The sequence below is a fragment of the Balaenoptera ricei genome, chromosome 2 (assembly GCF_028023285.1).
Source record: "Balaenoptera ricei isolate mBalRic1 chromosome 2, mBalRic1.hap2, whole genome shotgun sequence".
NCBI lineage: Eukaryota > Metazoa > Chordata > Mammalia > Artiodactyla > Balaenopteridae > Balaenoptera > Balaenoptera ricei.
In genome coordinates, this window is record NC_082640.1 from 150,496,322 (window position 1) to 150,522,596 (window position 26,275).

At 38.5% G+C, this 26,275-nt stretch overlaps 1 protein-coding gene across 2 annotated transcripts in view; it reads right to left on the bottom strand.

Moving 5' to 3' along the window:
* SGPP1 (sphingosine-1-phosphate phosphatase 1) overlaps positions 1–13,966 on the bottom strand; it is a 33,507-nt gene extending 19,541 nt beyond the window's left edge. For both annotated transcript variants that reach the window (XM_059915748.1, XM_059915747.1), the window contains exon 1: positions 13,127–13,966. In XM_059915748.1, the coding sequence (XP_059771731.1) occupies positions 13,127–13,822 (696 nt within the window). In that variant the 5' untranslated portion in view covers positions 13,823–13,966. The remainder of the gene's footprint in view (positions 1–13,126) is intronic.
* Between the last annotated feature and the right edge of the window lie 12,309 nt (positions 13,967–26,275).

The following is a 26,275-nucleotide window of genomic DNA, read 5'->3' on the forward strand; positions in this document are numbered from 1 at the left end:
ATTTTCCATTCACACTCACTTAAGTCAGTAAGTCAATAAAATTACTTACAAATAAAGCAGTTACAGGACTGCCCTGCTGGCACAGTGGTTAAGAATGCGCCTGCCATTGCAGGGGACACGGGTTCGAACCGTGGTCTGGGAAGATTCCCACATGCCGCGGAGCAACTAAGCCCGTGCACCACAACTACTTAGCCTGCGCTCTAGAGCCTGTGAGCCACAACTACTGAGCCTGCGAGCCACAACTGCTGAGGCCCACGCGCCCAGAGCCCATGCTCCGCGACAGGAGAAGCCACCGCGGTGAAAATCCCGCGCACCGCAACAAAGAGTAGCCCCCACTCGCCGCAGGTAGGGGGAGACCCTGTGCAGCACCAAAGACCCAACGCAGCCAAAAAAAAAAAATTTTTTTTTTAAAAAGCAGTTACAAAGACTGTCCTTAGTAGAATTCAAAAATTTTTAAAGTAACTTAAGCATGGGACAAAGGCAAGCACCAAGAAAAAAAATTATATTTTCAATTTGAGGAATGGACAGTGTTCATATGAACAACAAAGGACAGGAAGAACACATTAATGATATATCTTGCACTGTTCTCATACACTGCTAGTGGAGTAAAAATTGAGGCAACCTGTCTGGAAAGCATTTTGTCAATACATAAAAGAGCTGTAAATGTTCATATACATTGAATCAGTAACCTCTCTCCTAGAATTCTTCACTAAAGAAATAGAAATGAGGGCAAGGATTATATATAAATATGTTTATCATAAAATTATATATACCATACAACAATGAATAAATCAACATTTATTGATAATAAAGTAATGCTTAAAAATATCAGTTTTTGGAATTCCCTGGCAGTCCAGTGGTTAGGACTCGGCACTTTCACTGCCGAGGGCCTGGTTCAATCCCTGGTCGGGGAACTAAGATCCCATAAGCCATGCAGTGAAGCCAAAAAAATAAAATAAAATATCAGTTTTTGGAGCTACACAGACCTGGATCTAGCCACTTACTACATGCATTTATTGGGACTCTAAAAATGTAAATAACAGATATTAAATTATCTTGAGGGGAAAAAAAGAGATGTATCTCTAAAGATACAGAGCATCTCACAGAACCCTAGGGCAGAATGAGGCTAAGCTTCAAGAAGAAACTGGAATTATAAACTGGACAGTCACAGGACCATCTCTTCTCTTTACATATCCACTTCATTCTTCTTTTTCTGCAGACTAGTTTCTCTGTTCTTCAGTCCACATGGTAGATAAAGATTTCTGAATTCACTACTTCTTCATTGAGGAACCTGCCCAAACAGTACTCTTCTCAGTTCCCGATAGGCAAGAACACGTAGAGAAAATATGGCAGCCCTATAGGTGAGGGAACCTTTAGAGGGTTGGGAACTAGGCAGACTCTCCAAAAGGTGCCTACTTCTTCAGGTGTGGGACCGTGGGCTTGTTTTATAGTCTCTTTGCAATGCAGTTTCCTCGTTTATAAAGATAATAATATCAACAGTAAGGACAACCCTATAGTATAAAAAGTATTTTGCAGGAATATGAAAATATTTCATTCATTAATAATGTTTTCTAGGAATTTTTACTGATAGAAAATTTATGACATAATGTATTAGTCAGAATTCTTTAGAGAAAAAGAACCAATAGGATGTATATGTATACATATATATTGAGAGATTTATTATAAAGAATTGGCTTTATTATTGGATTTATTTTAAAGATTATGGAGGTTGGCAAATCCAAAATCTTCAGGGTAGGAAAGCAGCCTGGACACCCAGGGAAGACTTGATGTAGCTCAAGTCCAAAGGCAGTCTGCTGGCAGAATCCCCTCTTCCTTGGGGGAGGACAGTCTTTTTTGTCTTAAGGCCTTCAACTGATTGGATAAAGCTCCACCCACATTATGGAAGGTAATCTACTTTATCCAAAATCTACTGATTTAAATGTTAGTGTCATCTAAAAATATCCTCACAGAAACATCTAGAATAGTGTTTGACCAAAAATCTGGGTACTGTGGCCTAGCCAAGTTGACTCATAAAATTTACCATCACACTTTATATTAAATAAAAAAAGAATAAAGTCCGTATACAATATGGTCCCAATTATTTCAAAATTGTAAGGAAATAAAGTTAACGCTAGCTTTTTCCTACTCTTGTATTTTCCAAGCCTTCTATAAGGTTCAGTACTTATCCTGCTTATCCTCTTAGTAGCATTTAACAATATTAACTACTTTCCTTTTCCAGAATACCCTCTCTTTCTTTCACTTGTAGTTTATAGTATATTCTTTTTATGATACTGTCCAATCTATATCCCTCTCTTCTGCAAACATCCCCACTTAGACCCAGCAGTGTGGCCCTGGAGACATGCTCATACTGTGTGATCCTGCTCTCTTGGCCACAGCCCCTGAATCAGACACGGACACTTGGCTCTAGGGAAGCAAATCCATTGACTGGGCTGAGCCGATTAGATTCTTTTTCCTAATAGTAATAAAGTCAGAAAGTCAGTCAGTCTCTGTTACGTGCTTGAATTTGGAAATGACATAGAACTAGGGGAGGGGCTGACATACACATGCCAAAGCAGAGATAGAAAAGAAAGAAGCAGAAATGAGAGACCATGCAACCTCAAGAAACAAAGATGGATGGCATGCCTTTAGTTCTGATAGCGTTCCAGAGCCTAGCTCCAATCCCTCAGGAGGCCTGGTAGCACTTTCTTATCCTTGACTTCCACGAGACACCCCACCTCTAGCCTTCAAATAACGTTTTCTGTTTTTTTTGTTTGTTTGTTTGTTTGCTTAAGCTAGTTCAAATGGGTTACTAGAACACTGCACCCCCCCAACACACACACACACACACACACACACACACACACACTCACACTCACACACACGCTGCCTTAGTTAGACAATCCCTAAGATATCCTCTTAACCTCTTGAACTGCTACTTGTCAGATTCTGTTCCAGGTTCTTTTTACTCTATCCATTCCTTAAATATTGATGTCTTTAAATTTTTTTTTCCTATAGACCCTCTGTTCTTCTTATTCTGTATCCTCACTGAGGGCAATATCATCCACTCTAATCACTTTGTTCTGCACGTCTATGTTGTTGACACCAAACCTGTCCAGGTCTCTTTCATGTATACAGCTGCCTCCTAGATAGTTCCAAATGGCTGTCTTACACGTCAAATTCAACATATCTAAAACAGAATTCATCTCCGCCATGCTCCTGCTCCTTTCCACAAATCTGACCTAATTTCAATATTTTCTATCTCTATAAATCAAACTAATAGTTCTCACCTTTCCAAATATCTGGAAATTTGGGAATAATCCTTTATTCCACTTTTTCCTCTTTACAGCCACACCCAGTTAATCACCATGCCTTGTCAGTCTACCTCCTAATAACTCTCAAATTCACCATTTCTCTCTACTGCCACCTAAAGGTCAGGGGCCAGCAAAGTCTTTTTCTGTAAAGAGCCAGAAAGTAACTATCTTGGGCTTTGTGGACTATACAATCAGGGTCACAATTACTCAACTCTGCTATTGTAGCACAGAAGCACCACAGACAATTATGCAATGAATGAACACGGCTGTGTTCCAATAAAGCTTTACTGTATAGCCCCTAAAATTTTGAATAATATAATGTACACGTGTCACAAAATATCATTCTTCTTTCAACTTTATTCAACTATTTAAAAATGTGAAAACCATTCACAGTTCACAAGTCATATAAAATCAGGCAGCAGGCCTGTCTGCAGTCTCTTGATCTAGGTCCCTATCATCTCTCCCTTACACTGGCAGAGTAACATCTTACTAGGCCTGGCTTACCTGCCTCCAGTCTTGCTTCTCTCCAGTCCATTTTCCATCCTACAGACACAAGAGTATTTCTAAAACACCAATCTAATCTCCTTGAGCAAACAGACCATATTTGTTTTAGTCACTCTGATATCTGGAGGGCTTATGTTATTGCCTAGTACTTATTAGAAATGTGAAGAGATCATATTTGTGGAATTGAATGTCATTACCTTGATTAAAGCTTTTCAGTCAATGAGAAGGAAAAAAGGTGTACAACTACAACAGAACAAATATACTTGTCATTATTCTCAGCTGAGATGATTTTCCCTATAGAGAACAGATGAGATTATCCTACAAATTATTAAATTAATGGAGAGTTGAACAAAGTTTATATGTGATCAATGTATAAAAACCAAGGGTATTTCTATATTCCAGCTACAAAAAGTTAGAATATTTGAATTTTAACAAGATATCATTTACAACAGTAACAAAAATAAATAAATAAAGTAACTAGAAATAAATCCAACAAAAGATATGCTTGATCCATATGGAGAAAATTATAAAACTTCACTGAAATGCATTTAAGAAAACATAAATAAATAAGATTTACCATATTCAAACATAAGAAAATTCAATATTGTCAGGCTATCAATTCTCTCCGTATTAATTTATAAATTCATTGCAACTTCAGTGAAAGTCCAGACAGGTTTTTACATGGAAATTAAAGGGCTGATTCTAAATTGTATATTGAAAACAAATATTCAAAAATAGCCAACACAGTCTTGAAGAATATGATAGAGAACTTTCATAAACAGATACCAAGACTTATTCTAAAGCAACTATACCAATTAAGAAAGGCGATAATATTGCTAAGGAGATAGACAAACAGGCCAGTGAAACAAAACAGAGAACCCAGAATTAGACCCATACATATACGGGAACTTGATATGTAACATAAGTGGCATTATAGATAAGTGGAGAAAGGATAAACTATTCAAAAATGGCACAAGGTCAGTTAATTATTTATATAAAACATTACATCAGATCCATACCTCACAGCACATACAAGGCAACTGAAGGTGGATCAAAAACTTAAATGTGAAAGGACAACTTTATCTTTCCAATTAAAAAAAAACCACAAAAGGATTTTTCTTTTAGAACTAGACAAAATCGAAAGTACACGAAGACAGATAAATAAAAACAGCAAGAATTCTGAAAAAATATTTATAAAACTACAATAAATATAATAGTATAGTACTTGCACAAAATATTAGATATATCAATTCTAAATCAAATTATGGACATAGACCCAAATATATACCTATACTTAATATATGATAAAAGTGACAGTTCAAGTCAGTAGGGAAAAATGGATTATTCAATAAATGGTGCCATTGGGAAATATCAAGTTGGATTCCTTTCTCAAAACAAGAGATGATTCAAAAATTTAAGCATAAAAAATGAAACCATAAAAGTACTATAAGAAACCATGGTAGAGGGGGCTTCCCTGGTGGCGCAGTGGTTGAGAATCTGCCTGCCAATGCAGGGGACACGGGTTCGAGCCCTGGTCTGGGAAGATCCCACATGCCGCGGAGCAGCTGGGCCCGTGCGCCACAACTACTGAGCCTGCGCGTTTGGAGCCTGTGCTCCGCAACAAGAGAGGCTGTGATAGTGAGAGGCCCGCGCACCGCGATGAAGAGTGGCCCCCGCTCGCCACAACTAGAGAAAGCCCTCTCACAGAAACAAAGACCCAACACAGCCAAAAATTAATTAATTAATTAATTAATTAAAAAAAAAAAAAAAGAAACCATGGTAGAAAGCCATCCTAATATTACACAAAACCGCGAAACTATGAAATAAAAGATTGATACATAAAAAGAAAAATTTCTCCTTGGAAAAAAAGTCAGAAGAGAAGTAATGATTAGGGAAACATACTTCCAAATCACACCACAGTCAAAAGGCAAATTTCACCACAACATAAAAGGCTTCAAAAACTAGTAAGTAACCCAAGAGGGGAAAAAAATATGTCCACACAAAAACTTACGCAAAAATATCCATGGCAACATTGTTGAGAATAACTAAAAAGTGAACTCAAATGTCCAACAATAGATGAAAGCATAAATAAAATGTGGTATATCCATCCAATGGAATATTACTCCGCAATAAAAAGGAATGAAGATACATGCTATAAATATGGATGAACCTTAACACATTATGCTAAGTGAAAGAAGCTATTCACAATAGACTACATATGTATGCTTCCATTTGCATGAGATGACAACAGTAGGCAAATCTCTAGAGTGGATTAGTGGTTGCCTAGGGGTGCCTAGGGATTGGGGGAAAATAGAGAACAACTGCTATGGGTATGGGGTTCCTCTGGGGGATGATGAAAATGTTCCAAAGTTGATTGTGGTGATGGTTGTATACTACTATGAATACATTGAAAGCCACTGAATTGTACATTTTTAATGGGTGAATTGTATGGTATATGAATTACATCTCAGTAAGCTGTTGTATGTTTAAAAAAAAAAAAAAACAGTAGAGGTAAGAGAATTTCTGTTTCTGCCCATAAATGATTAACTGTTGTAAAAAAAAAAAAAAGCTGTTCCACTGTAAGCAACCAGAAAACTAGACAAATTATATGAAAGAACTGTTTTCAGATACTGGAAAACAAATAGCACAGGACTGTGATTCATGAGAAAAGGGAAAACAAATGAGATGAGCCCTATGACTGCCCTGGCTTGCTGCTAGAGGCTGTCTCCAGGCTGTAGCGCAGGAGGAGGAAGCAAAACAAAGTCCAACGGTCTCACTGAGTTGAGGGGAGAGAAACAGGAGTTCCCAGAGGTCAAAGCAGCAATAATTTTCAAGAGAGTACTGGAGAGACGACTCTGCACAGAGAAAGAGCCCCATGGGGGTGGAGGGGTCTCTGCAAATCATTGGCTGAGTTCTAACCTGTGCACACATGGGATGAAAATCCACCAGGCTGGGGGAAAAACTATTGGAAAGCAGTAGGCCAAATAATTCCCAAAGCTTACACAGGCCTGTAATTGCTTTCCCACCAGGCAGAGTGCTGAGGGAATTGGGTAGTCTTTGGAAGGTTATCACCTTAGTAGTGAGGCTAAATTAGCTCTAGACTATGGTTATCCTAGACCCACTCTAGCAAGCCTAAAAAGATTAAACTGACAAGTAATTTAATTGTACACTAGACCAAAGACCCAATAGGAACTTCCAGATATAAACTATATAGTATCTAAAATCATATCTCATTCTACTTCATGAGTTTACCAGAAAACTAGACATTGCAGAAGACCAGTGAATTTGAAGTTGTAGCAATAGAAACTATCCAAAATGAAGCACAGAGAGCAGAAACACTGCAATCATCATCATCATCTTCTTCATCATCATCATCATCATCATAGCATTAGTGATTTACAAGTGACCAGTGTTAAACAAATCTAACGTACATGAGATTGAAGTTCCAGATGTGAGAGAAGAAGGGAGAAAAAAATACTTCTAGAAATAATGCTGGAACACTATACAGAAATAATAATGTATTCTGAGTATTATAACATATGTAGATGTAAAATGTACAACAACAATAATACAAAGGAGGGAAAAGGGAAAAATGAAGTATATTGTTGCTATACTTGAAATGGTATAACATTATTTGAAGGTAGAGCAAGGACTTAAAGAAAAAAAAAAGAAAACCAAAGAGGTATAGTTTTTTAAAATTAGTAAAATACCAACAATCTGATAGGAAAAAAATAGAGAAAGTCTTTGAATTGGCAGTACTGGAATAGTCAACTTTTAAATAAATTACGCTGTTAATATACTGGAACATCATGCACATGTGAAAAAAATCAGATAGCTCTCTGTATAAAACATGGAAAATGCTAATACGGAAAGGCAATATAACAGTAGTATAGTGTCACTTCACAGCAGAACAGCCTGGGTCTGAATCCAGGCTCTGTTAGGTACTTGCAGAGTCATTTTGGGCTAGTTACTTATCTTCCCTCTGCCTCAGTTTCTTCTGCAAACCAGTGACAATACTCATGGGATTTTATGGAGATTAAAAGTCATGTAAGGCATTTAGACAATCGCAAGCACAAACTTAGTATTCATTAATTTTTGGGTAAAAGAAAAGGAAAATCTCCACAATATATTTCTACATTAAAAAAGCAAGGTCCAGAACGGTATGTTGCCATTTGTATGAAAAATAAGCTATATAAATATATGCCTACAAAAGTAAAGACTATCTCTAGAAGACTAAATAAGAAGCTTCTAACAATGAATCCCTCTGGAAATGAGATTCTCATAGCTGTGGAACAGAAAAAGAAGACAAACTGTACTCTCCTCTTCATATTTTTATGTAAATATTGAATTTTCTACAATCTATTACCTATTCAAATAAATTAATTTAAAATGAAGATTTAATAATAAGTACTTATAAAATCAGGAAAATGTGCATTTCAAACACAAGTATCATACTAGGTAAAAAGAAATAAAGTAGCAAACCAATTTGATTTTTTAATAAACTGTGTTTCTTCCGAGAATTACTATAATGATCAGTTTCCTTGGCTCTGGAAGCCTTTTCTGGTCTCTCTCATTTGTGACCTAGTTTTCTAACTCTTACTTCTTGCCTTTCTTTTATTGTTTCATGATCTCACAGATATCTTCCTTTTTAATCTACAATAAACTACATTATGATGGAATATCTTATGTTCTTTTTTTCCCCAAAGACTTCATTATGCTTAATTTTTTATTTATATTAGGAAGACAGAGGAAAGGAAAGGTGATCAAATCAGCATTTGATTTCAGTCAACAACTTAATGTTTAAAAGAAATATTTGTCACTATTGCACATGTATGTACACATTATATTCTCAAGGCATATAAAAGCTGTTTTTGTATTTTAAGAACACACATATCTATTTCAAAAATTTTATTATTGCAAAGATCATTTAAAAATCACAAAGTATGATATGAAAAGAGTTTTCTCTGTAAGCTCTGGAGTTTGTCTACAAGTTTAAAGACAGCTTGTGGGACTTCCCTGGTGGAGCAGTGGTTAAGAATCCGCCTGCCAATGCAGGGGACACGGGTTCGAGCCCTTGTCCGGGAAGATCCCACATGCCGCGGAACAACTAAGCCCGAGCGCCACAACTACTGAGCCTGCGCTCTAGAGACCAGGAGCCACAACTACTGAGCCCTCGCGCCACAACTACTGAAGCCCGCACGCCTAGAGCCCATGCTCCACAACAAGAGAAGCCCGCACACCGCAATGATGAGTAGCCCCCGCTCGCTGCAACTAGAGGAACCCCGCGTGCAGCAACGAAGACCCAGTGCAGCCAAAAATAAATAAATAAATAAATTTATTAAAAAAAAAAAAGACAGCCCGTGCCTCACAAGCTATGTTACTCTGAGTAAGTCATTTATCCTTCCTCTATGTCAGTTTCCTAATCTGTAAACTTGTATTAATAGTAGGACCAAACATTGGGATGTTTTAAGAGCAGACTAAATGAGGTAATAAACATTTCAAACAATGTCTGACCCATAGTAAGACCTTAATAAATGTTAATAAAGATAATAATATAACTATTATTATTATTAAAAGTAGTGAAAGCATATGCCCTAGTTGGGAATGGGTTAGCCTATAAAGTGTGAGATGTCACTAATTTTTTAAAAATGAAATTCATCTAAAACTTGTTTAATGTTATTAAATTAAGTATATAATTAGAACTCATTATATGCCATATTATTTAAAAATTAAGACTTTTTATTTCTGGAAAGAACATGCAGACATAAATACAAAAGGAGTGCTTTATTTTTTATTTTAGATTATTCTTCAAAAGACTATGTTCTTAATATCTGATGTCCCTTACTTCTTATTTTTTCCCAATTCAGGCTACAAAAAATTCCAACAAATAATATGAGAGCAATAATCATTATCTTGGCCAATGGATCAAGCTATTTAATACCTGGAGAAATGCCATAACACTTTCTATCTTGCATTACTGGAAAAAATTCTTCCAGCATATCAAATAATTGTTTGGAGCCATACTGTTTCAATCTCCCTTTTTGTATTATTAACATATCTTTAAAAGATTCAAAGACTCGAACTGCAAAAGAACTGAGACAGCAATGTTGGAGAAATATAAAATATATTCTAAGGATCAAGAGTTGATTTTACTGGCTGGAGGTTGGTTTGTTCGTTCTGCGGACCAGTCCCTTAATTAAAGAAAAAAGTTAATAACTATGAAGAATCTAAGGGGACTTCCCTGGTGGCGCAGTGGTTAGGAATCCGCCTGCCAGTTCAGGGGACACAGGTTCGATCCCTGGTCCAGGAAGATCCCACATGCCACAGAGCAACTAGGCCCATGTGCCACAACTACTGAGCCTGTGCTCTAGAGCCTGCGAGCCACCACTACTGAGCCCTCGCACCACAACTACTGAAGCCCGCATGCCTAGAGCCCGTGCTCTGCAACAAGAGAAGCCACCGCAATGAGAAGCCCGCGTACCGCAACGAAGAGTAGCCCCTGCTCGCTCCAACCAGAGAAAGCCCACCCGCAGCACTGAAGACCCTATGCAGCCAAAAATAAATAAATAAATAAAATTAAAAAAAAAAAAGAATCTAAGGAATCAGCCTTCCTTGATATTTTTGAAGGGATTGAAGAAAGTACATTTTTTCCTCAAAAATATTTGGGGAATTTCAGTAAAATGCAATACCCCTCACTTATCTAATGGATCAGAATCTCTGGGAGTAAGGTGCAGAAACTGCACTTTACAGAAGCCCCAAGTAATTTTTCTGGCTTACTGTCATTTTAAGAACAAATGAATAATGAAACAGAAAAGGTTTATTGAAAAGGCTCCATGTAAGTGAACCTTGTCCAGATTTCAAGTTAAGAACATGAAGTGAGGAGTGAGTGAAGTAGTTGTTCCAAGCCAAAGGGATGGCATGTGAGATAACTCAGTTTCCAGAGAAGTTTCAGCATCCTAGGCACTAGAAATAAACACACCTGTCCTGAATAAGCAGTAGGAGCACAAGCAGATGGAAACAACTGTCAACCAAAACTGCTATTAATTAGAAAAACACTAGGCTTGCATTGTTTAATTCTTATCCCACTTTCCAATATATATTTTTTTCATTACCCACTCTGGAAATATAAGCCTCCTAAGTACTATAATACTAATTGGCAGAGAAGAGGACCAAAACACCTTAAGCAAAGGAAGGTACTTTTGTTTTCAATCATAACAAGGATTTTTTTAAAAAGTAAAAAATTAAAAAAGTCATTTTGGTTTTTTGTACTGCATTATTACAACCAAACATTTATGAACACAGAACTTTCATGTACGGGAGTCTTTCTTTCAAAACAACTAACCAAAGACAATCATTCAAATTTTGGAAGTTTATTCAAACTTAGAGTGGACACGTAAAAGAAGAAACTTAATTTTCCAAGATTAATTCTAATGTAACTGGTCAGTTTCCACATCTGTAAAATGACAGTTTGAGACTAGATGATTTTTAAAGTCCTGTCTAGCTCAAATTCTAAAACTGTATGATATATAAATTCCTCAAACTTTGAATTAAATATACTAGGTTGTTCAAAAACTGTAATGTAAGCATATTCTGATAATTCAAATAACCCTGAAGTGTCAAAATATTGATAGCTGCATCCCATAAACAATCCAGCAGTACTGTTTTCAGACTTCCTGTTAGCATGTGTTCTGAATGAATGATGAGCAACAACTACTTTCTCTTTCTTGGACTGCTAATATTAATAGCTTGCAACATAGCTACTCAACGAGGAGTTACAAAAGGCTCTATCATTATGGAATCCGGAAAATCTCATAAAAATAAGAGAAACATCATTAGCTAACCAGTTAATATTATAAGTCAATGACAATCTTAAATTCTGAAGCATTTAGATTAAATAAACTTGAGATATTTATCTATTATGCAAAACAGGCAGCACTACTTTACAATCTGAATATTACTGTGTATCTCCTTAGGTTAAACAGGAAAAAAAAAAACTGCTGATGGTACTCTTCCCTCATAATTCTGCCATTCTTACTATACACATTACATACTTTCCATGTTCCTGTAAGAGAGATGCACTGCACAGAAGTGTCCATGAGGACAAGGGTTTATCTATACTGAAATTAAGTCTGAGATAAGTAAGCTTACCATAATGGAGTTTTATACAGAATGTGTATTTCTCAGTGTGAGATGACTTTGTGCTGTAATGGAAAAAAAATCAAGGAAGTCTGATTCCTTAGATTCTTCATAGTTATTAACTTTATTCTTAAATTAAGAGACTGGTCTGCAGAATGAACAAACCTCCTTACAATTTAAAAGGCAGATAACTAACACAACATTGTAAACCAACTATACTTTTTAAAATAAGAATTTTAGAAAGACATAAAAAATCAGTCTAAGAATAAATTTTTCTTCTATAAAAAAAAAGAATTAGCTTTTAATTCTAAGTAACATTTACAGACCATGAAAAACTGAAAAATGGGAGGGCGGAAGAAGTAGGCAAAATATAAAAGTTTACTGTTAAAAACTCATCCCCAGCTGTCAGGCTGATCTTGCTGTCATATTTACCATTTTTACAAACCCACTAGTCTGACCAAGAACCCTAACTTTAAGAATAACTTTAAAACCATTTGTAAAGCTAATTCAACAATAATACTGTAGCTCAAAGTGATAGTTCAGATCAGTGATCCAAAAGCTAATTAAACTGTGTCTATCAGCAAATTAGCAACCACACCCCTTAAAAAGAGCAGTCAGGCGGTGCTCCATTAACTTCCACAAAGCGTGGCTTTCATTTAAAATTCATTACTTCATTGCCTGAACAACCATGTTTGTTTCATAAACATTGTCTCGGGATAAAGCCAATGACTTTACCTACGCCTGAAACAGAAATCAGTCTGGGGAAAGGCACCATATAAAACGGGTGAATCTTAGTCACCCAACTATTAATTATAAGGACATTACATTACATTAAGTAATCATAATTACATTCTGTGCATCACAAGAATTAAAACCGCTTAGAAACTCAACCAAAGCCCGATGATAATGTATTACTCCACGAATAGTGTTTACTTTAGGTTCCAAGAAAGGTATTACTATTAAAATAGAGTTTGACGACTAAGTCTGAAGGTTCCCCCCATCGTTTCATTATTTTTTTTAAAGCTAGAAAGGGCCTGTTTGCGGGTACTGTGAAAACCTGTGGGAAGAGAGGTTTGGGAGGGGAACGGCCAAATTCAAATAACTGCAGACAGCAACAACGGCTCGGAGTCCTTTAACTCCCCTAGGCTGAGCCGGGCGAGGACAGGGACCCTTACCTGCCAGCGGCCATAGGTGAGGAGGATCATGGAGATGGGGATGGCAGTGCCGGACATGGCATGGGTGGAGGGCATGCTGTACTCTGAGTTGTAGAAAACCTCCAGCTTGACCACGGGCGGCGAGGCGGGCCGCGGCCAGCGGATGATGTCCTTGGTGCACTGGCCCAGGTACATGGCCAGCACCCAGATGACCACGAGCCTCCGGCCCACTAGGGCGTCCAGGTTCCAGATCCAGAAGGGGAAGAACAGGATGTAAAAGAGTTCATTGCCCAGCTCCGTGCCGAAGCAGAACAGGTAGTAGAGAGGCATGTTGCTCACGTGGGCCAGCTGGCCCTCCTCGCCCGTCAGCGAGTTGCGGCGCAGGACCCCCGCGCGGCGCTGCGAGGCCGGGCCCAGCTCGGTCGCCCGCCCGTTCCGCACGCCGTTGGGGGCGCCGCCGCCGCCCGGCTTGGCTGGGCACTGATTGCGGTCGCTCTCGGGCGGCGGGGGGCCTCCGGACGCCCCCAGCTGCCGCTCTCGGCGCCTGGATTCTCCGGCGAGGGGCGCCTCCGCCTTCTCATCCTCCCTCGGGTCGGCGGCAGCTGTGGCGGTGCGGCTCACCGGCGCTTCCACCCCGCACAGCCGTTGGAAACGAGCCACTTTCTGCGGGTCCTGCAAACTGCCGATCAGCTGGACCAGCCGCTGCCTCAACGACATGATAACGGGACCGCGCGGTCCGCGGGCCGGAGGACGGCGGCGGGAGGGTGGACCGGCCGACGGTGCAGCCCCGATCTGTCTCCGCGCGCCTCGCCGGCAGCGCCTCCCTCCACCCGCTCGGGTCTGCCGGGTGACGGCGCCACAGGCCTCAGCGGCCGCCGCGCGCCCCCGCCCCGCGCGCCCCCGCCCCGCGCGCCCCCGCCCCGCGCGCTCCTCCCTCGCCGAGCGCTCCTCCACCGCCCGCGGCCTCCACGCGCCGGCGCGCGCCGCGCCCCGCCCCGCCCCCATGGCCACTATGGAAGGGGGCCCGGCCGCTTGGGTCCGCCCCGAGCTCACACGGGCGGCGTCAGGGCGCCTGAGGCTCGGCGGGGCCGCGGCCTTGAGGTTCTTCTTATTAATACCCAACAGGCGTCGCGGCGCTCGGCGAGCGGGACTTTGCGCGTCCTCCTTCTCCAACTTCAGCCCTCGTTCCCCGCCAGCTGGGGTTGCTGGCTTCTCTCGCTCTAGCGTTGACTGGAAGAGGCCACGATCCCGGTGCCAGGTTCGGCGGTGGCAGTGGCCAAGCACCCGGACGACCTGCTGGCACAGAATCAAATGGTGAATGAAGGCTAAGTAACCACCATGCGCCTGGACTCAAGGAATAACAAGTAATTACGGAGCTGTCCCTGATGATTGGTGTCCTGAAAGCCACGTGCCAGTTGACTAGTGGTGACAAGAGTAGATATAGATCCCAGGACAATAGCGTGTCATTGATTGTCAAAAGTTCACAAATAGCCGAAGTAAAACCAATAAATCACTGAAGTAGTAATTAGTGAAAGGGTATTGTGCACACACCGAAAAACAGTTTGCAAACTGGAATCACCCAAACCAAAACATGGAGTGAGGCTCAGGGATATATTGTTATAAAGCAGCTTATATAGTGAGAAGGCAGTGACTGTTTCTTCTTCATAGTGATTGGTTAAAATAGTAGAATTTTCAGTGGTTACCTCATATCAACCTTGAGAAACGGTTCAAGTTTTGTTTATAATTTCCCAAGGCATAAGCAAGAAATGACTAAATTGGTTCTGTCTGCCCAGGGAATTTTCAAGACTGGCCTTTATTTGGTTTTAAGAGATCACAGTTATTATTGACTTACATATAGAATTTACTTTTAATAAATTCTAATAGCTAGCAGGGTTGCACAGATGATACACAATTGGTGGCTGAATGCAGGGTGTAGATTTTTGAGTTTGATAAGGCTGGTTGAGAGACTTAACTTTCATGTTTCACAAGTTACAAACTTGACTTCTAGAAAGAATGGTTTTTTATCAGAAGGGCTCTGAACTCTAATTCCAGGAAGTTATTTCAGGTACGGTGAATGTCTATAATTTTAAAATTTGAACTTCTTCCAAGAAACAGGCTGGAAAATTCCCCTCCCTTATGTCATTAGAAATATTTTCTTCTTTCCCAGGGAGAATTATTCTCCTTCTCCCACTCCACTTGCCAGGCCGTGGCCATGGAAAGATGAATAAATCATCAACCGTGCGCTCAAGTTGCTCACAGTATAAATGGGAGACAGAGATAGATCCACCTCTGGAGTACAGAGCAGATGGTAAGTGCTAAAACTGAGTCATAAACAACATGCTCTGGAAAGAAGAAACAAGTTGACTAGGGACAGCAAGAAAGGTGTTAAGAGGTGATCCAATTGAGCTGGATCATAATTGAAGAGCAAGATATGAATAAGTGGAGAAGTCCATCTGAGGAAGAGAGAAAATGAATAAAGACAGGGGATGGAAATGTGCAAAGATGTATTTGGTAGACAATTAATAGCTCATAGAATACAGAGTAGGAAGGGTAAGTGGCTGGAATGGGGTTAGAAACGGAAGATAGGACCAGATTGTAAAGGCTGGGGATTTTATTTTGTAAGCAGTGGGGAGCCATCGAAGGCCTTTAAGCTAGGCAATGACACCAGCAGAACTGTGCTTTAGAAAGATGACTAGGAAGGAAATCAGCGATGAATTGCCAGAGGTTAGAGACCAAAGGCCAGGTAAATCATTAGAAGATGATTACAGTAATCAGGCGAGAGAGAATGAGTGCCTGAACTAGAATCGGGTTCTGGGAATTGGCAGGAAGGGATTTGAAAGGATTTCATTTGAATTCAGAGATCTGCAGGCAAATAATAGTCCATCCCTGATTGGAAATTATTGTGTCTAATATTGAGACATTTCTAATCTAGTGAGGAAGACAAAACATGAGAAAACATGCAAGTATATTCAAAGATGTAAAGCCAGGCATAATAAACAGTTCTAGGAAGTGCGATACAAGCAATCACTATGTGGAGTGAGAGGCAGAGAGGTGGCATTGGGTTAGCTGTGACTGGTTCTGTGAAACAGATGGTTAGCTGGCATATGAAGTCACGGAGCAACTTTGTTCGTAGAAAGAAATGTCGAACAGTCTCAGTGAGGCACTTTACACATGCTTTTCTGTGAAAATAATTTGTTTGTAGGGGAATTATTCAGATTTATCCAAGAAATTTTTATTCTGTGGATTAGTCTAAAAATAGCAGAAAAAGAGGAAAATATATAAAACAAAGTAGAAGGTGATCTTTACAGATGTGCCTCTATTTGCAGTGGGGGTCCTGATAAACCCATCATAAATTGAAAATATCGTAAGTCAAAAATGCATTTAATACACCTAACCTACCCATCATCTTAGCTTAGCCTAGCCTACCTTTAAACGTGCTCAGAACACTTACATTAGCCTACAGTTGGCCAAAATCATCTAACACAAAGCCTATCTTATAATAAAGTGTTGAATATCTCATGTAATTTATTGTATACTGTAGTGAAAGTGAAAAACAGAATGGCTGTATGGATACAGAATGGTTATAAGTGTCTCAGCTGTTTACCCTTATGATCTAGTGGCTGACTGGGAGCTGCGGCTCCCTGCCCTGCCCAGCCTTTTGTACTGCATATCCCTAGCCCTGGAAAAGATCAAATTCAAATTTGAGATATGATGTCTACTGAATGTGTAATATTTTGCACCATCATAAAGTCAAAAAATCTTAAATCGAACCATCACATACTGGGGACTGTCTGTGTAATCATGGCTACATTATGACTCCTTCAGCACTGGCAGATTTTACCAGAATGCAATATTCCCTTTAAAGGCAATGGAGACAAAAATGATGGGGAAATGGGGATTTGGGCTATGACTGCACTAAAGAGGAAAAAGAATGCAAGTTGACCAAACTTAAAGAGGCTAACACTGTCCTGCTGGTGCAATAAATCTGTTAATGATAAGGACAAAGCCTTAGCTGTAAACCAAAACACCACAGTGGAAAGAACAGTAGTTTTGGTGGATTCTATTCACATTCACTCTGAACTTTTTATAATAGAATATCTTAAAACTTAACAGAAATTTAACTATATCAAAAGATTCAAATTTAAACATTCTGTGGCAAGCATTTTTATAATAAAGCATAAACATTTTTTAAAAGAAAAAAATATTGCTGCCAAGTAAGGATATGACTATATGGGTGTGATTCAGTGTCTTGCCTGCAAAGCCAAAAATGTCTTAATCCATGTCCCACAATTGACATGTTAAACAACTTTTGTTATATCCCTCTCTCTGTAGTTAAGTTTAACTTTATGTAATATTGAAACATTTTTAAATTTAATTTTATTTATTTTTTTATACAGCAGATCCTTATTAGTCATCAATTTTATACACATCAGTGTATACATGTCAATCCCAATTGCCCAATTCATCACACCACCACCACCACCGCCTGCCGCTTTCCCCCCTTGGTGTCCATACGTTTGTTCTCTACATCTGTGTCTCAATTTCTGCCCTGCAAACCGGTTCATCTGTACCATTTTTCTAGGTTCCACATATATGCATTAATATACGATATTTGTTTTTCTCTTTCTGACTTACTTCACTCTGTATGACAGTCTCTAGATCCATCCACGTCTCTACATATGACCCAATTTCATTCCTTTTTATGGCTGAGTAATATTCCATTGTATATATGTACCACATCTTCTTTATCCATTCGTCTGTCGATGGGCATTTAGGTTGCTTCCATGACCTGGCTATTGTAAATAGTGCTGCAATGAACATTGGGGTGCATGTGTCTCTTTGAATTATGGTTTTCTCAGGGTATATGCCCAGTAGTGGGATTGCTGAATCATACGGTAATTCTATTTTTAGTTTTTTAAGGAACCTCCATACTGTTCTCCATAGTGGCTGTATCAATTTACATTCCCACCAACAGTGCAAGAGGGTTCCCTTTTCTCCAAACCCTCTCAGCATTTGTTGTTTGTAGATTTTCTGATGATGCCCATTCTAAGTGGTGTGAGGTGATACCTCATTGTAGTTTTGATTTGCATTTCTCAAATAATTAGTGATGTTGAGCAGCTTTTCATGTGCTTCTTGGCCATCTGTATGTCTTCTTTGGAGAAATGTCTATTTAGGTCTTCTGCCCATTTTTGGATTGGGTTGTTTGTTTTTTTGATATTGAGCTGCATGAGCTGTTTATATATTTTGGAGATTAATCCTTCGTCCGTTGATTCGTTTGCAAATATTTTCTCCCATTCTGAGGGTTGTCTTTTCGTCTTGTTTATGGTTTCCTTTGCTGTGCAAAAGCTTTGAAGTTTCATTAGGTCCCATTTGTTTATTTTGGTTTTTATTTCCATTACTCTAAGAGGTGAATCAAAAAAGATCTTGCTGTGATTTATGTCAAAGAGTGTTCTTCCTATGTTTTCCTCTAAGAGTTTTATAGTGTCAGGTCTTACATTTAGGTCTCTAATCCAGTTTGAGTTTATTTTTGTGTATGGTGTTAGGGAGTGTTCTAATTTCATTCTTTTACATGTAGCTGTCCAGTTTTCCCAGCACCACTTATTGAAGAGACTGTCTTTTCTCCACTGTATATCTTTGTCTCCTTTGTCATAGATTAGTTGACCATAGGTGCGTGGGTTTATCTCTGGGCTTTCTATCTTGTTCCGTTGATCTATGTTTCTGTTTTTGTGCCAGTACCATATTGTCTCGATTACTGTAACTTTGTAGTATAGTCTGAAGTCAGGGAGTATGATTCCTCCAGCTCTGTTTTTTCCCCTCAAGACTGCTTTGGCTATTCGGGGTCTTTTGTGTCTCCATACAAATTTTAAGATTTTTTGTTCTAGTTCTGTAAAAAATGCCATTGGTAATTTGATAGGGATTGCATTGAATCTGTAGATTGCTTTGGGTAGTAGAATCATTTTCACAATATTGATTCTTCCAATCCAAGAAGATGATATGTCTCTCCATCTGTTGGTATCATCTTTAATTTCCTTCATCAGTGTCTTATAGTTTTCTGCATACAGTTCTTTTGTCTCCCTAGGTAGGTTTATTCCTAGGTATTTTATTCTTTTTGCTGCAATGGTAAATGGGAGTGTTTCCGTAATTTCTCTTTCAGATTTTTCATCATTAGTATATAGGAATGCAAGAGATTTCTGTGCATTAATTTTGTATCCTGCAACTTTACCAAATTCATTGATTAGCTCTAGTAGTTTTCTGGTGGCATCTTTAGGATTCTCTGTGTATAGTATCATGTCATCTGCAAACACTGACAGTTTTACTTCTTCTTTTCCAATTTGTATTCCTTTTATTTCTTTTTCTTCTCTGATTGCCGTGGCTAGGACGTCCAAAACTACATTGAATAATAGTGGTGAGAGTGGACATCCTTGTCTTGTTCCTGATCTTAGAGGAAATGCTTTCAGTTTTTCACCATTGAGAATGATGTTTCCTGTGGGTTTGTTGTATATGGCCTTTATTATGTTGAGGTAGGTTCCCTCTATGCCCACTTTCTGGAGAGTTTTTTATCATAAATGGGTGTTGAATTTTGTCAAAAGCTTTTTCTGCATCTATTGAGATGATCATATGGTTTTTATTCTTCAATTTTTTTAATATGGTGTATCACATTGATTGATTTACGTATATTGAAGAATCCTTGCATCCCTGGGATAAATCCAACTTGATCATGGTGTATGATCCTTTTAATGTGTTGTTGGATTCTGTTTGCTAGTATTTTGTTGAGGATTTTTGCATCTATATTCATAAGTAATATTGGTCGGTAATTTTCTTTTATTGTAGTATCTTTGTCTGGTTTTGGTATCAGGGTGATGGTGGCCTCATAGAATGAGTTTGGGAATGTTCCTTCCTCTGCAATTTTTTGGAAGAGTTTGAGAAGGATGGGTGTTAGCTCTTCTCGAAATGTTTGATAGAATTCACCTGCGAAGCCATCTGGTCCTGGACTTTTGTTTGTTGGAAGATTTTTAATCACAGTTTCAATTTCATTACTTGTGATTGGTCTGTTCATATTTTCTATTTCTTCCTCGTTCCGTCTTGGAAGGTTATATGTTTCTAAGAATTTGTCCATTTCTTCCAAGTTGTCCATTTTATTGGCATAGAGTTGCTTGTAGTAGTCTCTTAGGATGCTTTGTATTTCTGCGGTGTCTGTTGTAACTTCTCCTTTTTCATTTCTAATTTTATTGATTTGAGTCCTCTCCCTCTGTTTCTTGATGAGTCTGGCTAATGGTTTATCAATTTTGTTTATCTTCTCAAAGAACCAGCTTTTAGTTTTATTGATCCTTGCTATTGTTTTCTTTTTTTCTATTTCATTTATCTCTGCTCTGATCTTTATGATTTCTTTCCTTCTGCTAACTTTGGTTTTGTTTGTTCTGCTTTCTCTAGTTCCTCTAGGTTTAAGGTTAGATTGTTTATTTGAGATTTTTCTTGTTTCTTGAGGTAAGCTTGTATAGCTATAAACTTCCCTCTTAGAACTGCTTTTGCTCTATCCCATAGGTTTTGGATTGTTGTGTTTTCATTGTCATTTGTCTCTAGGTATTTTTTGATTTCCTCTTTGATTTCTTCAGTGATCTCTTGGTTGTTTAGTAACGTATTGTTTAGCCTCCATGTGTTTGTGTTATTCACGTTTTTTTCCCTGTAATTCATTTCTAATCTCATAGTGTCGTGGTCAGAAAAGATGCTTGATATGATTTCAGTTTTCTTAAATTTACTGTGGCTTGATTTGTGACCCAGGATGTGATCTATCCTGGAGAATGTTCCATGCGCAGTTGAGAAGAAAGTGTAATCTGCTGTTTCTGGATGGAATATCCTATAAATATCAATTAAATCTATCTGGTCTACTGTGTCATTTAAAGCTTCTGTTTTCTTATTTATTTTCATTTTGGATGATCTGTCCATTGGTGTACGTGAGGTGTCGAAGTCCCCCACTATTATTGTGTTACTGTCAATTTCCTCTTTTAGAGCTGTTAGCAATTGCCTTATGTATTGAGGTGCTCCTATGTTAGGTGCATATATATTTATAATTGTTATATCTTCTTCTTGGATTGATCCCTTGATCATTATATAGTGTCCTTCCTTGTCTCTTGTAACATTCTTTATTTTAAAGTCTATTTTATCTGATATGAGTATTGGTACTCCAGCTTTCTTTTGATTTCCATTTGCATGGAATATCTTTTTCCATCCCTCACTTTGTCTCTATGTGTCCCTAGGTCTGAAGTGGGTCTCTTGTAGACAGCATATATGTGGGTCTTGTTTTTGTATCCATTCAGCAAGCCTGTGTCTTTTGGTTGGAGCATTTAATCCATTCACGTTTAAGGTAATTATCGATATGTATGTTCCTATGACCATTTTCTTAATTGTTTTGGGTTTGTTTTTGTAGGTCCTTTTCTTCTCTTGTGTTTCTCACTTAGAGAAGTTCCTTTAGCATTTGTTGAAGAGCTGGTTTGGTGGTGCTGAATTCTCTTAGCTTTTGCTTGTCTGTAAAGCTTTTGATTTCTCCATCGAATCTGAATGAGATCCTTGCCAGGTAGAGTAATCTTGGGTGTAGCTTTTTCCCTTTCATCACTTTAAGTATATCATGCCACTCCCTTCTGGCTTGTAGAGTTTCTGCTGAGAAATCAGCTGTTAACCTTATGGGGGTTCCCTTGTATGTTATTTGTCATTTTTTCCTTGCTGCTTTCAATAATTTTTCTTTGTCTTTAATTTTTGCCAGTTTGATTACTATGTGTCTCGGCTCTTTTCTCCTTGGGTTTATCCTGTATGGGACTCCCTGCCCTTCCTGGACTTGGGTGGCTATTTCCTTTCCCATGTTAGGGAAGTTTTCGACTATAATCTCTTCAAATATTTTCTCTGGTCCTTTCTCTCTCTCTTCTCCTTCTGGGACCCCTATAATGCGAATGTTGTTGCGTTTAATGTTGTCCCAGAGGTCTCTTAGGCTGTCTTCATTTCTTTTCATTCTTTTTTCTTTATTCTCTTCTGCAGCAGTGAATTCCACCATTCTGTCTTCCAGGTCACTTATCCGTTCTTCTGCCTCAGTTATTCTGCTATTGATTCCTTCTAGTGTGGTTTTCATTTCAGTTATTGTATTGTTCATCTCTATTTGTTTGTTCTTTAATTCTTCCAGGTCATTGTTAAACCTTTCTTGCATCTTCTCGATCTTTGCCTCCATTCTTTTTCCGAGGTCCTGGATCATCTTCACTATCATTATTCTGAATTCTTTTTCTGGAAGGTTGCCTATCTCCACTTTATTTAGTTGTTTATCTGGGGTTTTATCTTGTTCCTTCATCTGGTACGTAGCCCTCTGCCTTTTCATCTTGTCTATCTTACTGCGAATGTGGTTTTTGTTCCACAGGCTGCAGGATTGTAGTTCTTTTTGCTTCTGCTGTCTGCCCTCTGATGGATGAGCCTATCTGAGAGGCTTGTGCAAGTTCCCTGATGGGAGGGATTGGAGGTGGGTAGAGGTGACTGTTTCTCTGGTGGGAAGATCTCAGTAAAACTTTAATCCGCTTGACTGCTGATGGGTGGGGCTGGGTTCCCTCCCTGTTGGTTGTTTGGCCTGAGGCGACCCAACACTGGAGCCTACCTGGGCTCTTTGGTGGGGCTAATGGTGGACTCTGGGAGGGCTCACACCAAGGAGTACTTCCCAGAACTTCTGCTGCCAGTGTCCGTGTCCACACGGTGAGCCACAGCCATCCCCCGCCTCTGCAGGAGACCCTCCAACACTAGCAGGTAGGTCTGGTTCAGTCTCCCCTGGGGTCACTGCTCCTTCCCCTGGGTCCCGATGCGCACACTACTTTGTGTGTGCCCTTCAAGAGTGCAGTCTCTGTTTCCCCCAGTCCTGTCGAAGTCCTGCAATCAAATCCCACTAGCCTTCAAAGTCTGATTCTCTAGGAATTCCTCCTCCTGTTGCCGGACCCCCAGTTTGGGAAGACTGAAGTGGGGCTCAGAACCTTCACTTGAGTGGGTGGAATTCTGTGGTATAAGTGTTCTCCAGTTTGTGAGTCACCCACCCAGCAGTTATGGGATTTGATTTTATTGTGATTGTGCCCCTCCTACCATCACATTGTGGCTTCTCCTTTGTCTTTGGATGTGGGGTATCTTTTTTGGTGAGTTCCAGTGTCTTCCTGTCGATGATTGTCCAGCAGCTAGTTGTGATTCTGGTGTTCTCGCAAGAGGGAGTGAGAGCACGTCCTTCTACTCCGCTATCTTGGTTCCTCCTCTGAAACATTCTTAAGACTCATGTTCTATAAAGGTAAATGTTGCTGTCATTTCTAATGGAAGTTTCCTAAAAGTAGTGGGAAAACACAATAGACAGTCTTAGCCTTGGTCATTTTACCTTCAACAGGTAATTTATCATATTGAGTTGCGATAAATCATTGATTCAGCTACTTTTACAATGAGTTCAAAGAACTTTATCATTAGAAATGCACCTTCTAAGTAATTTATGTTCAAAACTATGTTATACTGTATTGTATATTTGAAAGTTGCTAAAAGAGTAGATCTTAAAAGTTCTCATCACAAGAAAAAAAATTGTAACTATGTCAAGTGATGGATGTTAACTAAAATTGTGGTAACGATTTTGCAATATATACATATATCAAATCATTATGTTGTACACCTTAAACTAATACAATGTTCAATGTGAATTATATCTCCATAAAACCCCCTGGGGGTGGGGGAAACTATGTTACTTAATAAGAAAATGATAATATTCATTTTAAACTGAATATTCATTATAATTAATTTATTTTCTTTTGTCTACCAGGAACCCAAATTAATTTCGTTCTTTTTTTTTGTTTAGAATTTTTTTTTAATCTTTATTGAAGTATAGTTGATTTACAATGTTGTGTTAGTTTCAGGTGTACAGCAAAGTGATTCAGTTTATATATATATATATATATATATATATATATATATATATAACTGATTTCATATATATATATAATTTACATATATATGTGTGTGTGTGTCTATATATATGTTCTTTTTCAGATTCTTTTCCATTATAGGTTATTACAAGATAGTGAGTCTAGTTCCCTGTGCTATACAGTAGGTCCTTGTTGTTTATTTCATATATAGTAGTGTGTATATGTTAATCCCAAACTCCTAATTTATCCCTCCCCCTGCCCTTACCCCTTTTGTAACCATAAGTTTGTTTTCTATGTCTGTGAGCCTGTTTCTGTTTCAACTTAATTTCTTATTCGTTAAACTACAAAATTTATATGTTGCAAACTATTTACCGTAAATTATTACTATTACTAGAATATTTTTGACATGTAGATGTCATTACATAGCACTTATGGCATCAATAAGTGGTCATTATGAATATTTTTGCAAGATTAAACCCATGTTTATTAACTTCTTTACATATAACCTAATGGTTTTATCCTGCATCTTTGATTAGTTTTATATTTCTCAAAAATAGGATTTCCTTTGAATTCTCAAAAAGATACCTATCATACCACAAAGGTAAAGAAAATGTATGACAAATATAGATAAAATTTTATAAGTAACAGTTGAAATTTTTATCCTCTACATTTTCTATGCCACAACCTTTCAATCACTTTCTCCCAAAGAAAGATTCTACGGGAAAAAAACCTTATAGAAAAATGGTCTGAGTATATCTCAGTCAACAAAATAAATGGCCTCTCACCCACTTTGTTTCTGGTGCACATAGGCTGAGATCACCATGGAATTTTTTTCCTTACTGTGCAGACCGTTTACACTCAGGTTTATTTTACCTCAACTCTGTAGTACTTTTTTTAAATCATTTTTTTCTCCCTAATATTTTTCTTGTTTGTTTGTTAACATCTCTCTTTGCAGCTGTACTTTTCTTATTCTCAAAACCTGATTCCTGGCTCACCCCCACCCCACCTCCACCTTCCCAGAAATGATTGGAAATACAGGTGTACAACCAACTCAGAGGTTTTTTTTTTTAAGTTCAGTACATGAAACCTCCAACCACATCTGGCCATTCACCATTCCAGACATTTTGGTAGGTGTTAATTTGTCCCTAATATTTTGATGTTTGTAATGTATTAAATTCTCCAATAAATATCCAATGGAATATTCCGGTTAAATTTCTAAAGAAGGTAAACTTTTTAATAAACTTTTGCTCATGGTGACAATATTTATTAAATGTGTTTGTTATATTTTTGAAAGTACAGTAGAAAGAACAACCTGGGTATTTTTGCATTTTTTTATTGTGATCAATAATACACAACAAAATTTACTATCTTAACCTTTTTTAACAACCTATCTTTTTTGTGTGTGGTTATTTGAGGACTTTGAAGACTTTTAAGATCAGGATTAGAGGTGGACTTATAGAATTGAAGAGCTGGAAGGGGTTTAGAAGCCACCTTATTAATTTCCTCATTTTTGAGAGTCATTCAGTCTATTCATCTGGTAAATGAAGCACCAACTGTGCTAGATTCCCAGAGATGCAATGTTATTAAAACACAGCTCCTGCTTTAAAGATGCATATGTTCATATAGTCACTGAGAGTGCTATCATCCTTCTTTTGGGCTGGCAGATTAGATGACTAGGTGTTGTCTTGAGTTTCCTTCTCTGAATTCTCTCACCCATTCTTTATTCTTAAGCCAAGTGCAGTTGACAGGGAAGGAAGGAGCATTCTAGGAAGTGGTTGAAGATTTACATTGTAAAGTGGGGTTTCAGAGTCACAGCTGACTCTACAGGAAATCTATAATGGTTGCTTCAACCATAACAAATTCTGTGTTTATCTTTTAGGTTCAACATAATCAGTTTCTACCTTAGCAATCCAATGTTATTTCCAAGGAACAAGGATGAAGCCTCCATTCCAGTCAGGCTTGTCTTTCATTCATAGACCACCTACATCACTAACTCAGAGCCTCCTTTGCCTACCTGGAACACTGGCTTTCTTTCCTTCTACCTACCAATATCATGCCCCATATTCAAGGTTCATGTGAGAGAAAGTGAAACTGACACAGATAGCAGCAGAAACAAAAGGTTTCAAAGACTCCTGCCAAGGTTTGAGCCCCTCATCCCAGTTGTTCCTCAGGCTACCTTTGCTGCCCTGCCTTTCTTCATGCTTGACTGTTCAGTTCTTCCTTGGATTTCATGAGCCAATAAATTCCCCTTTCTATT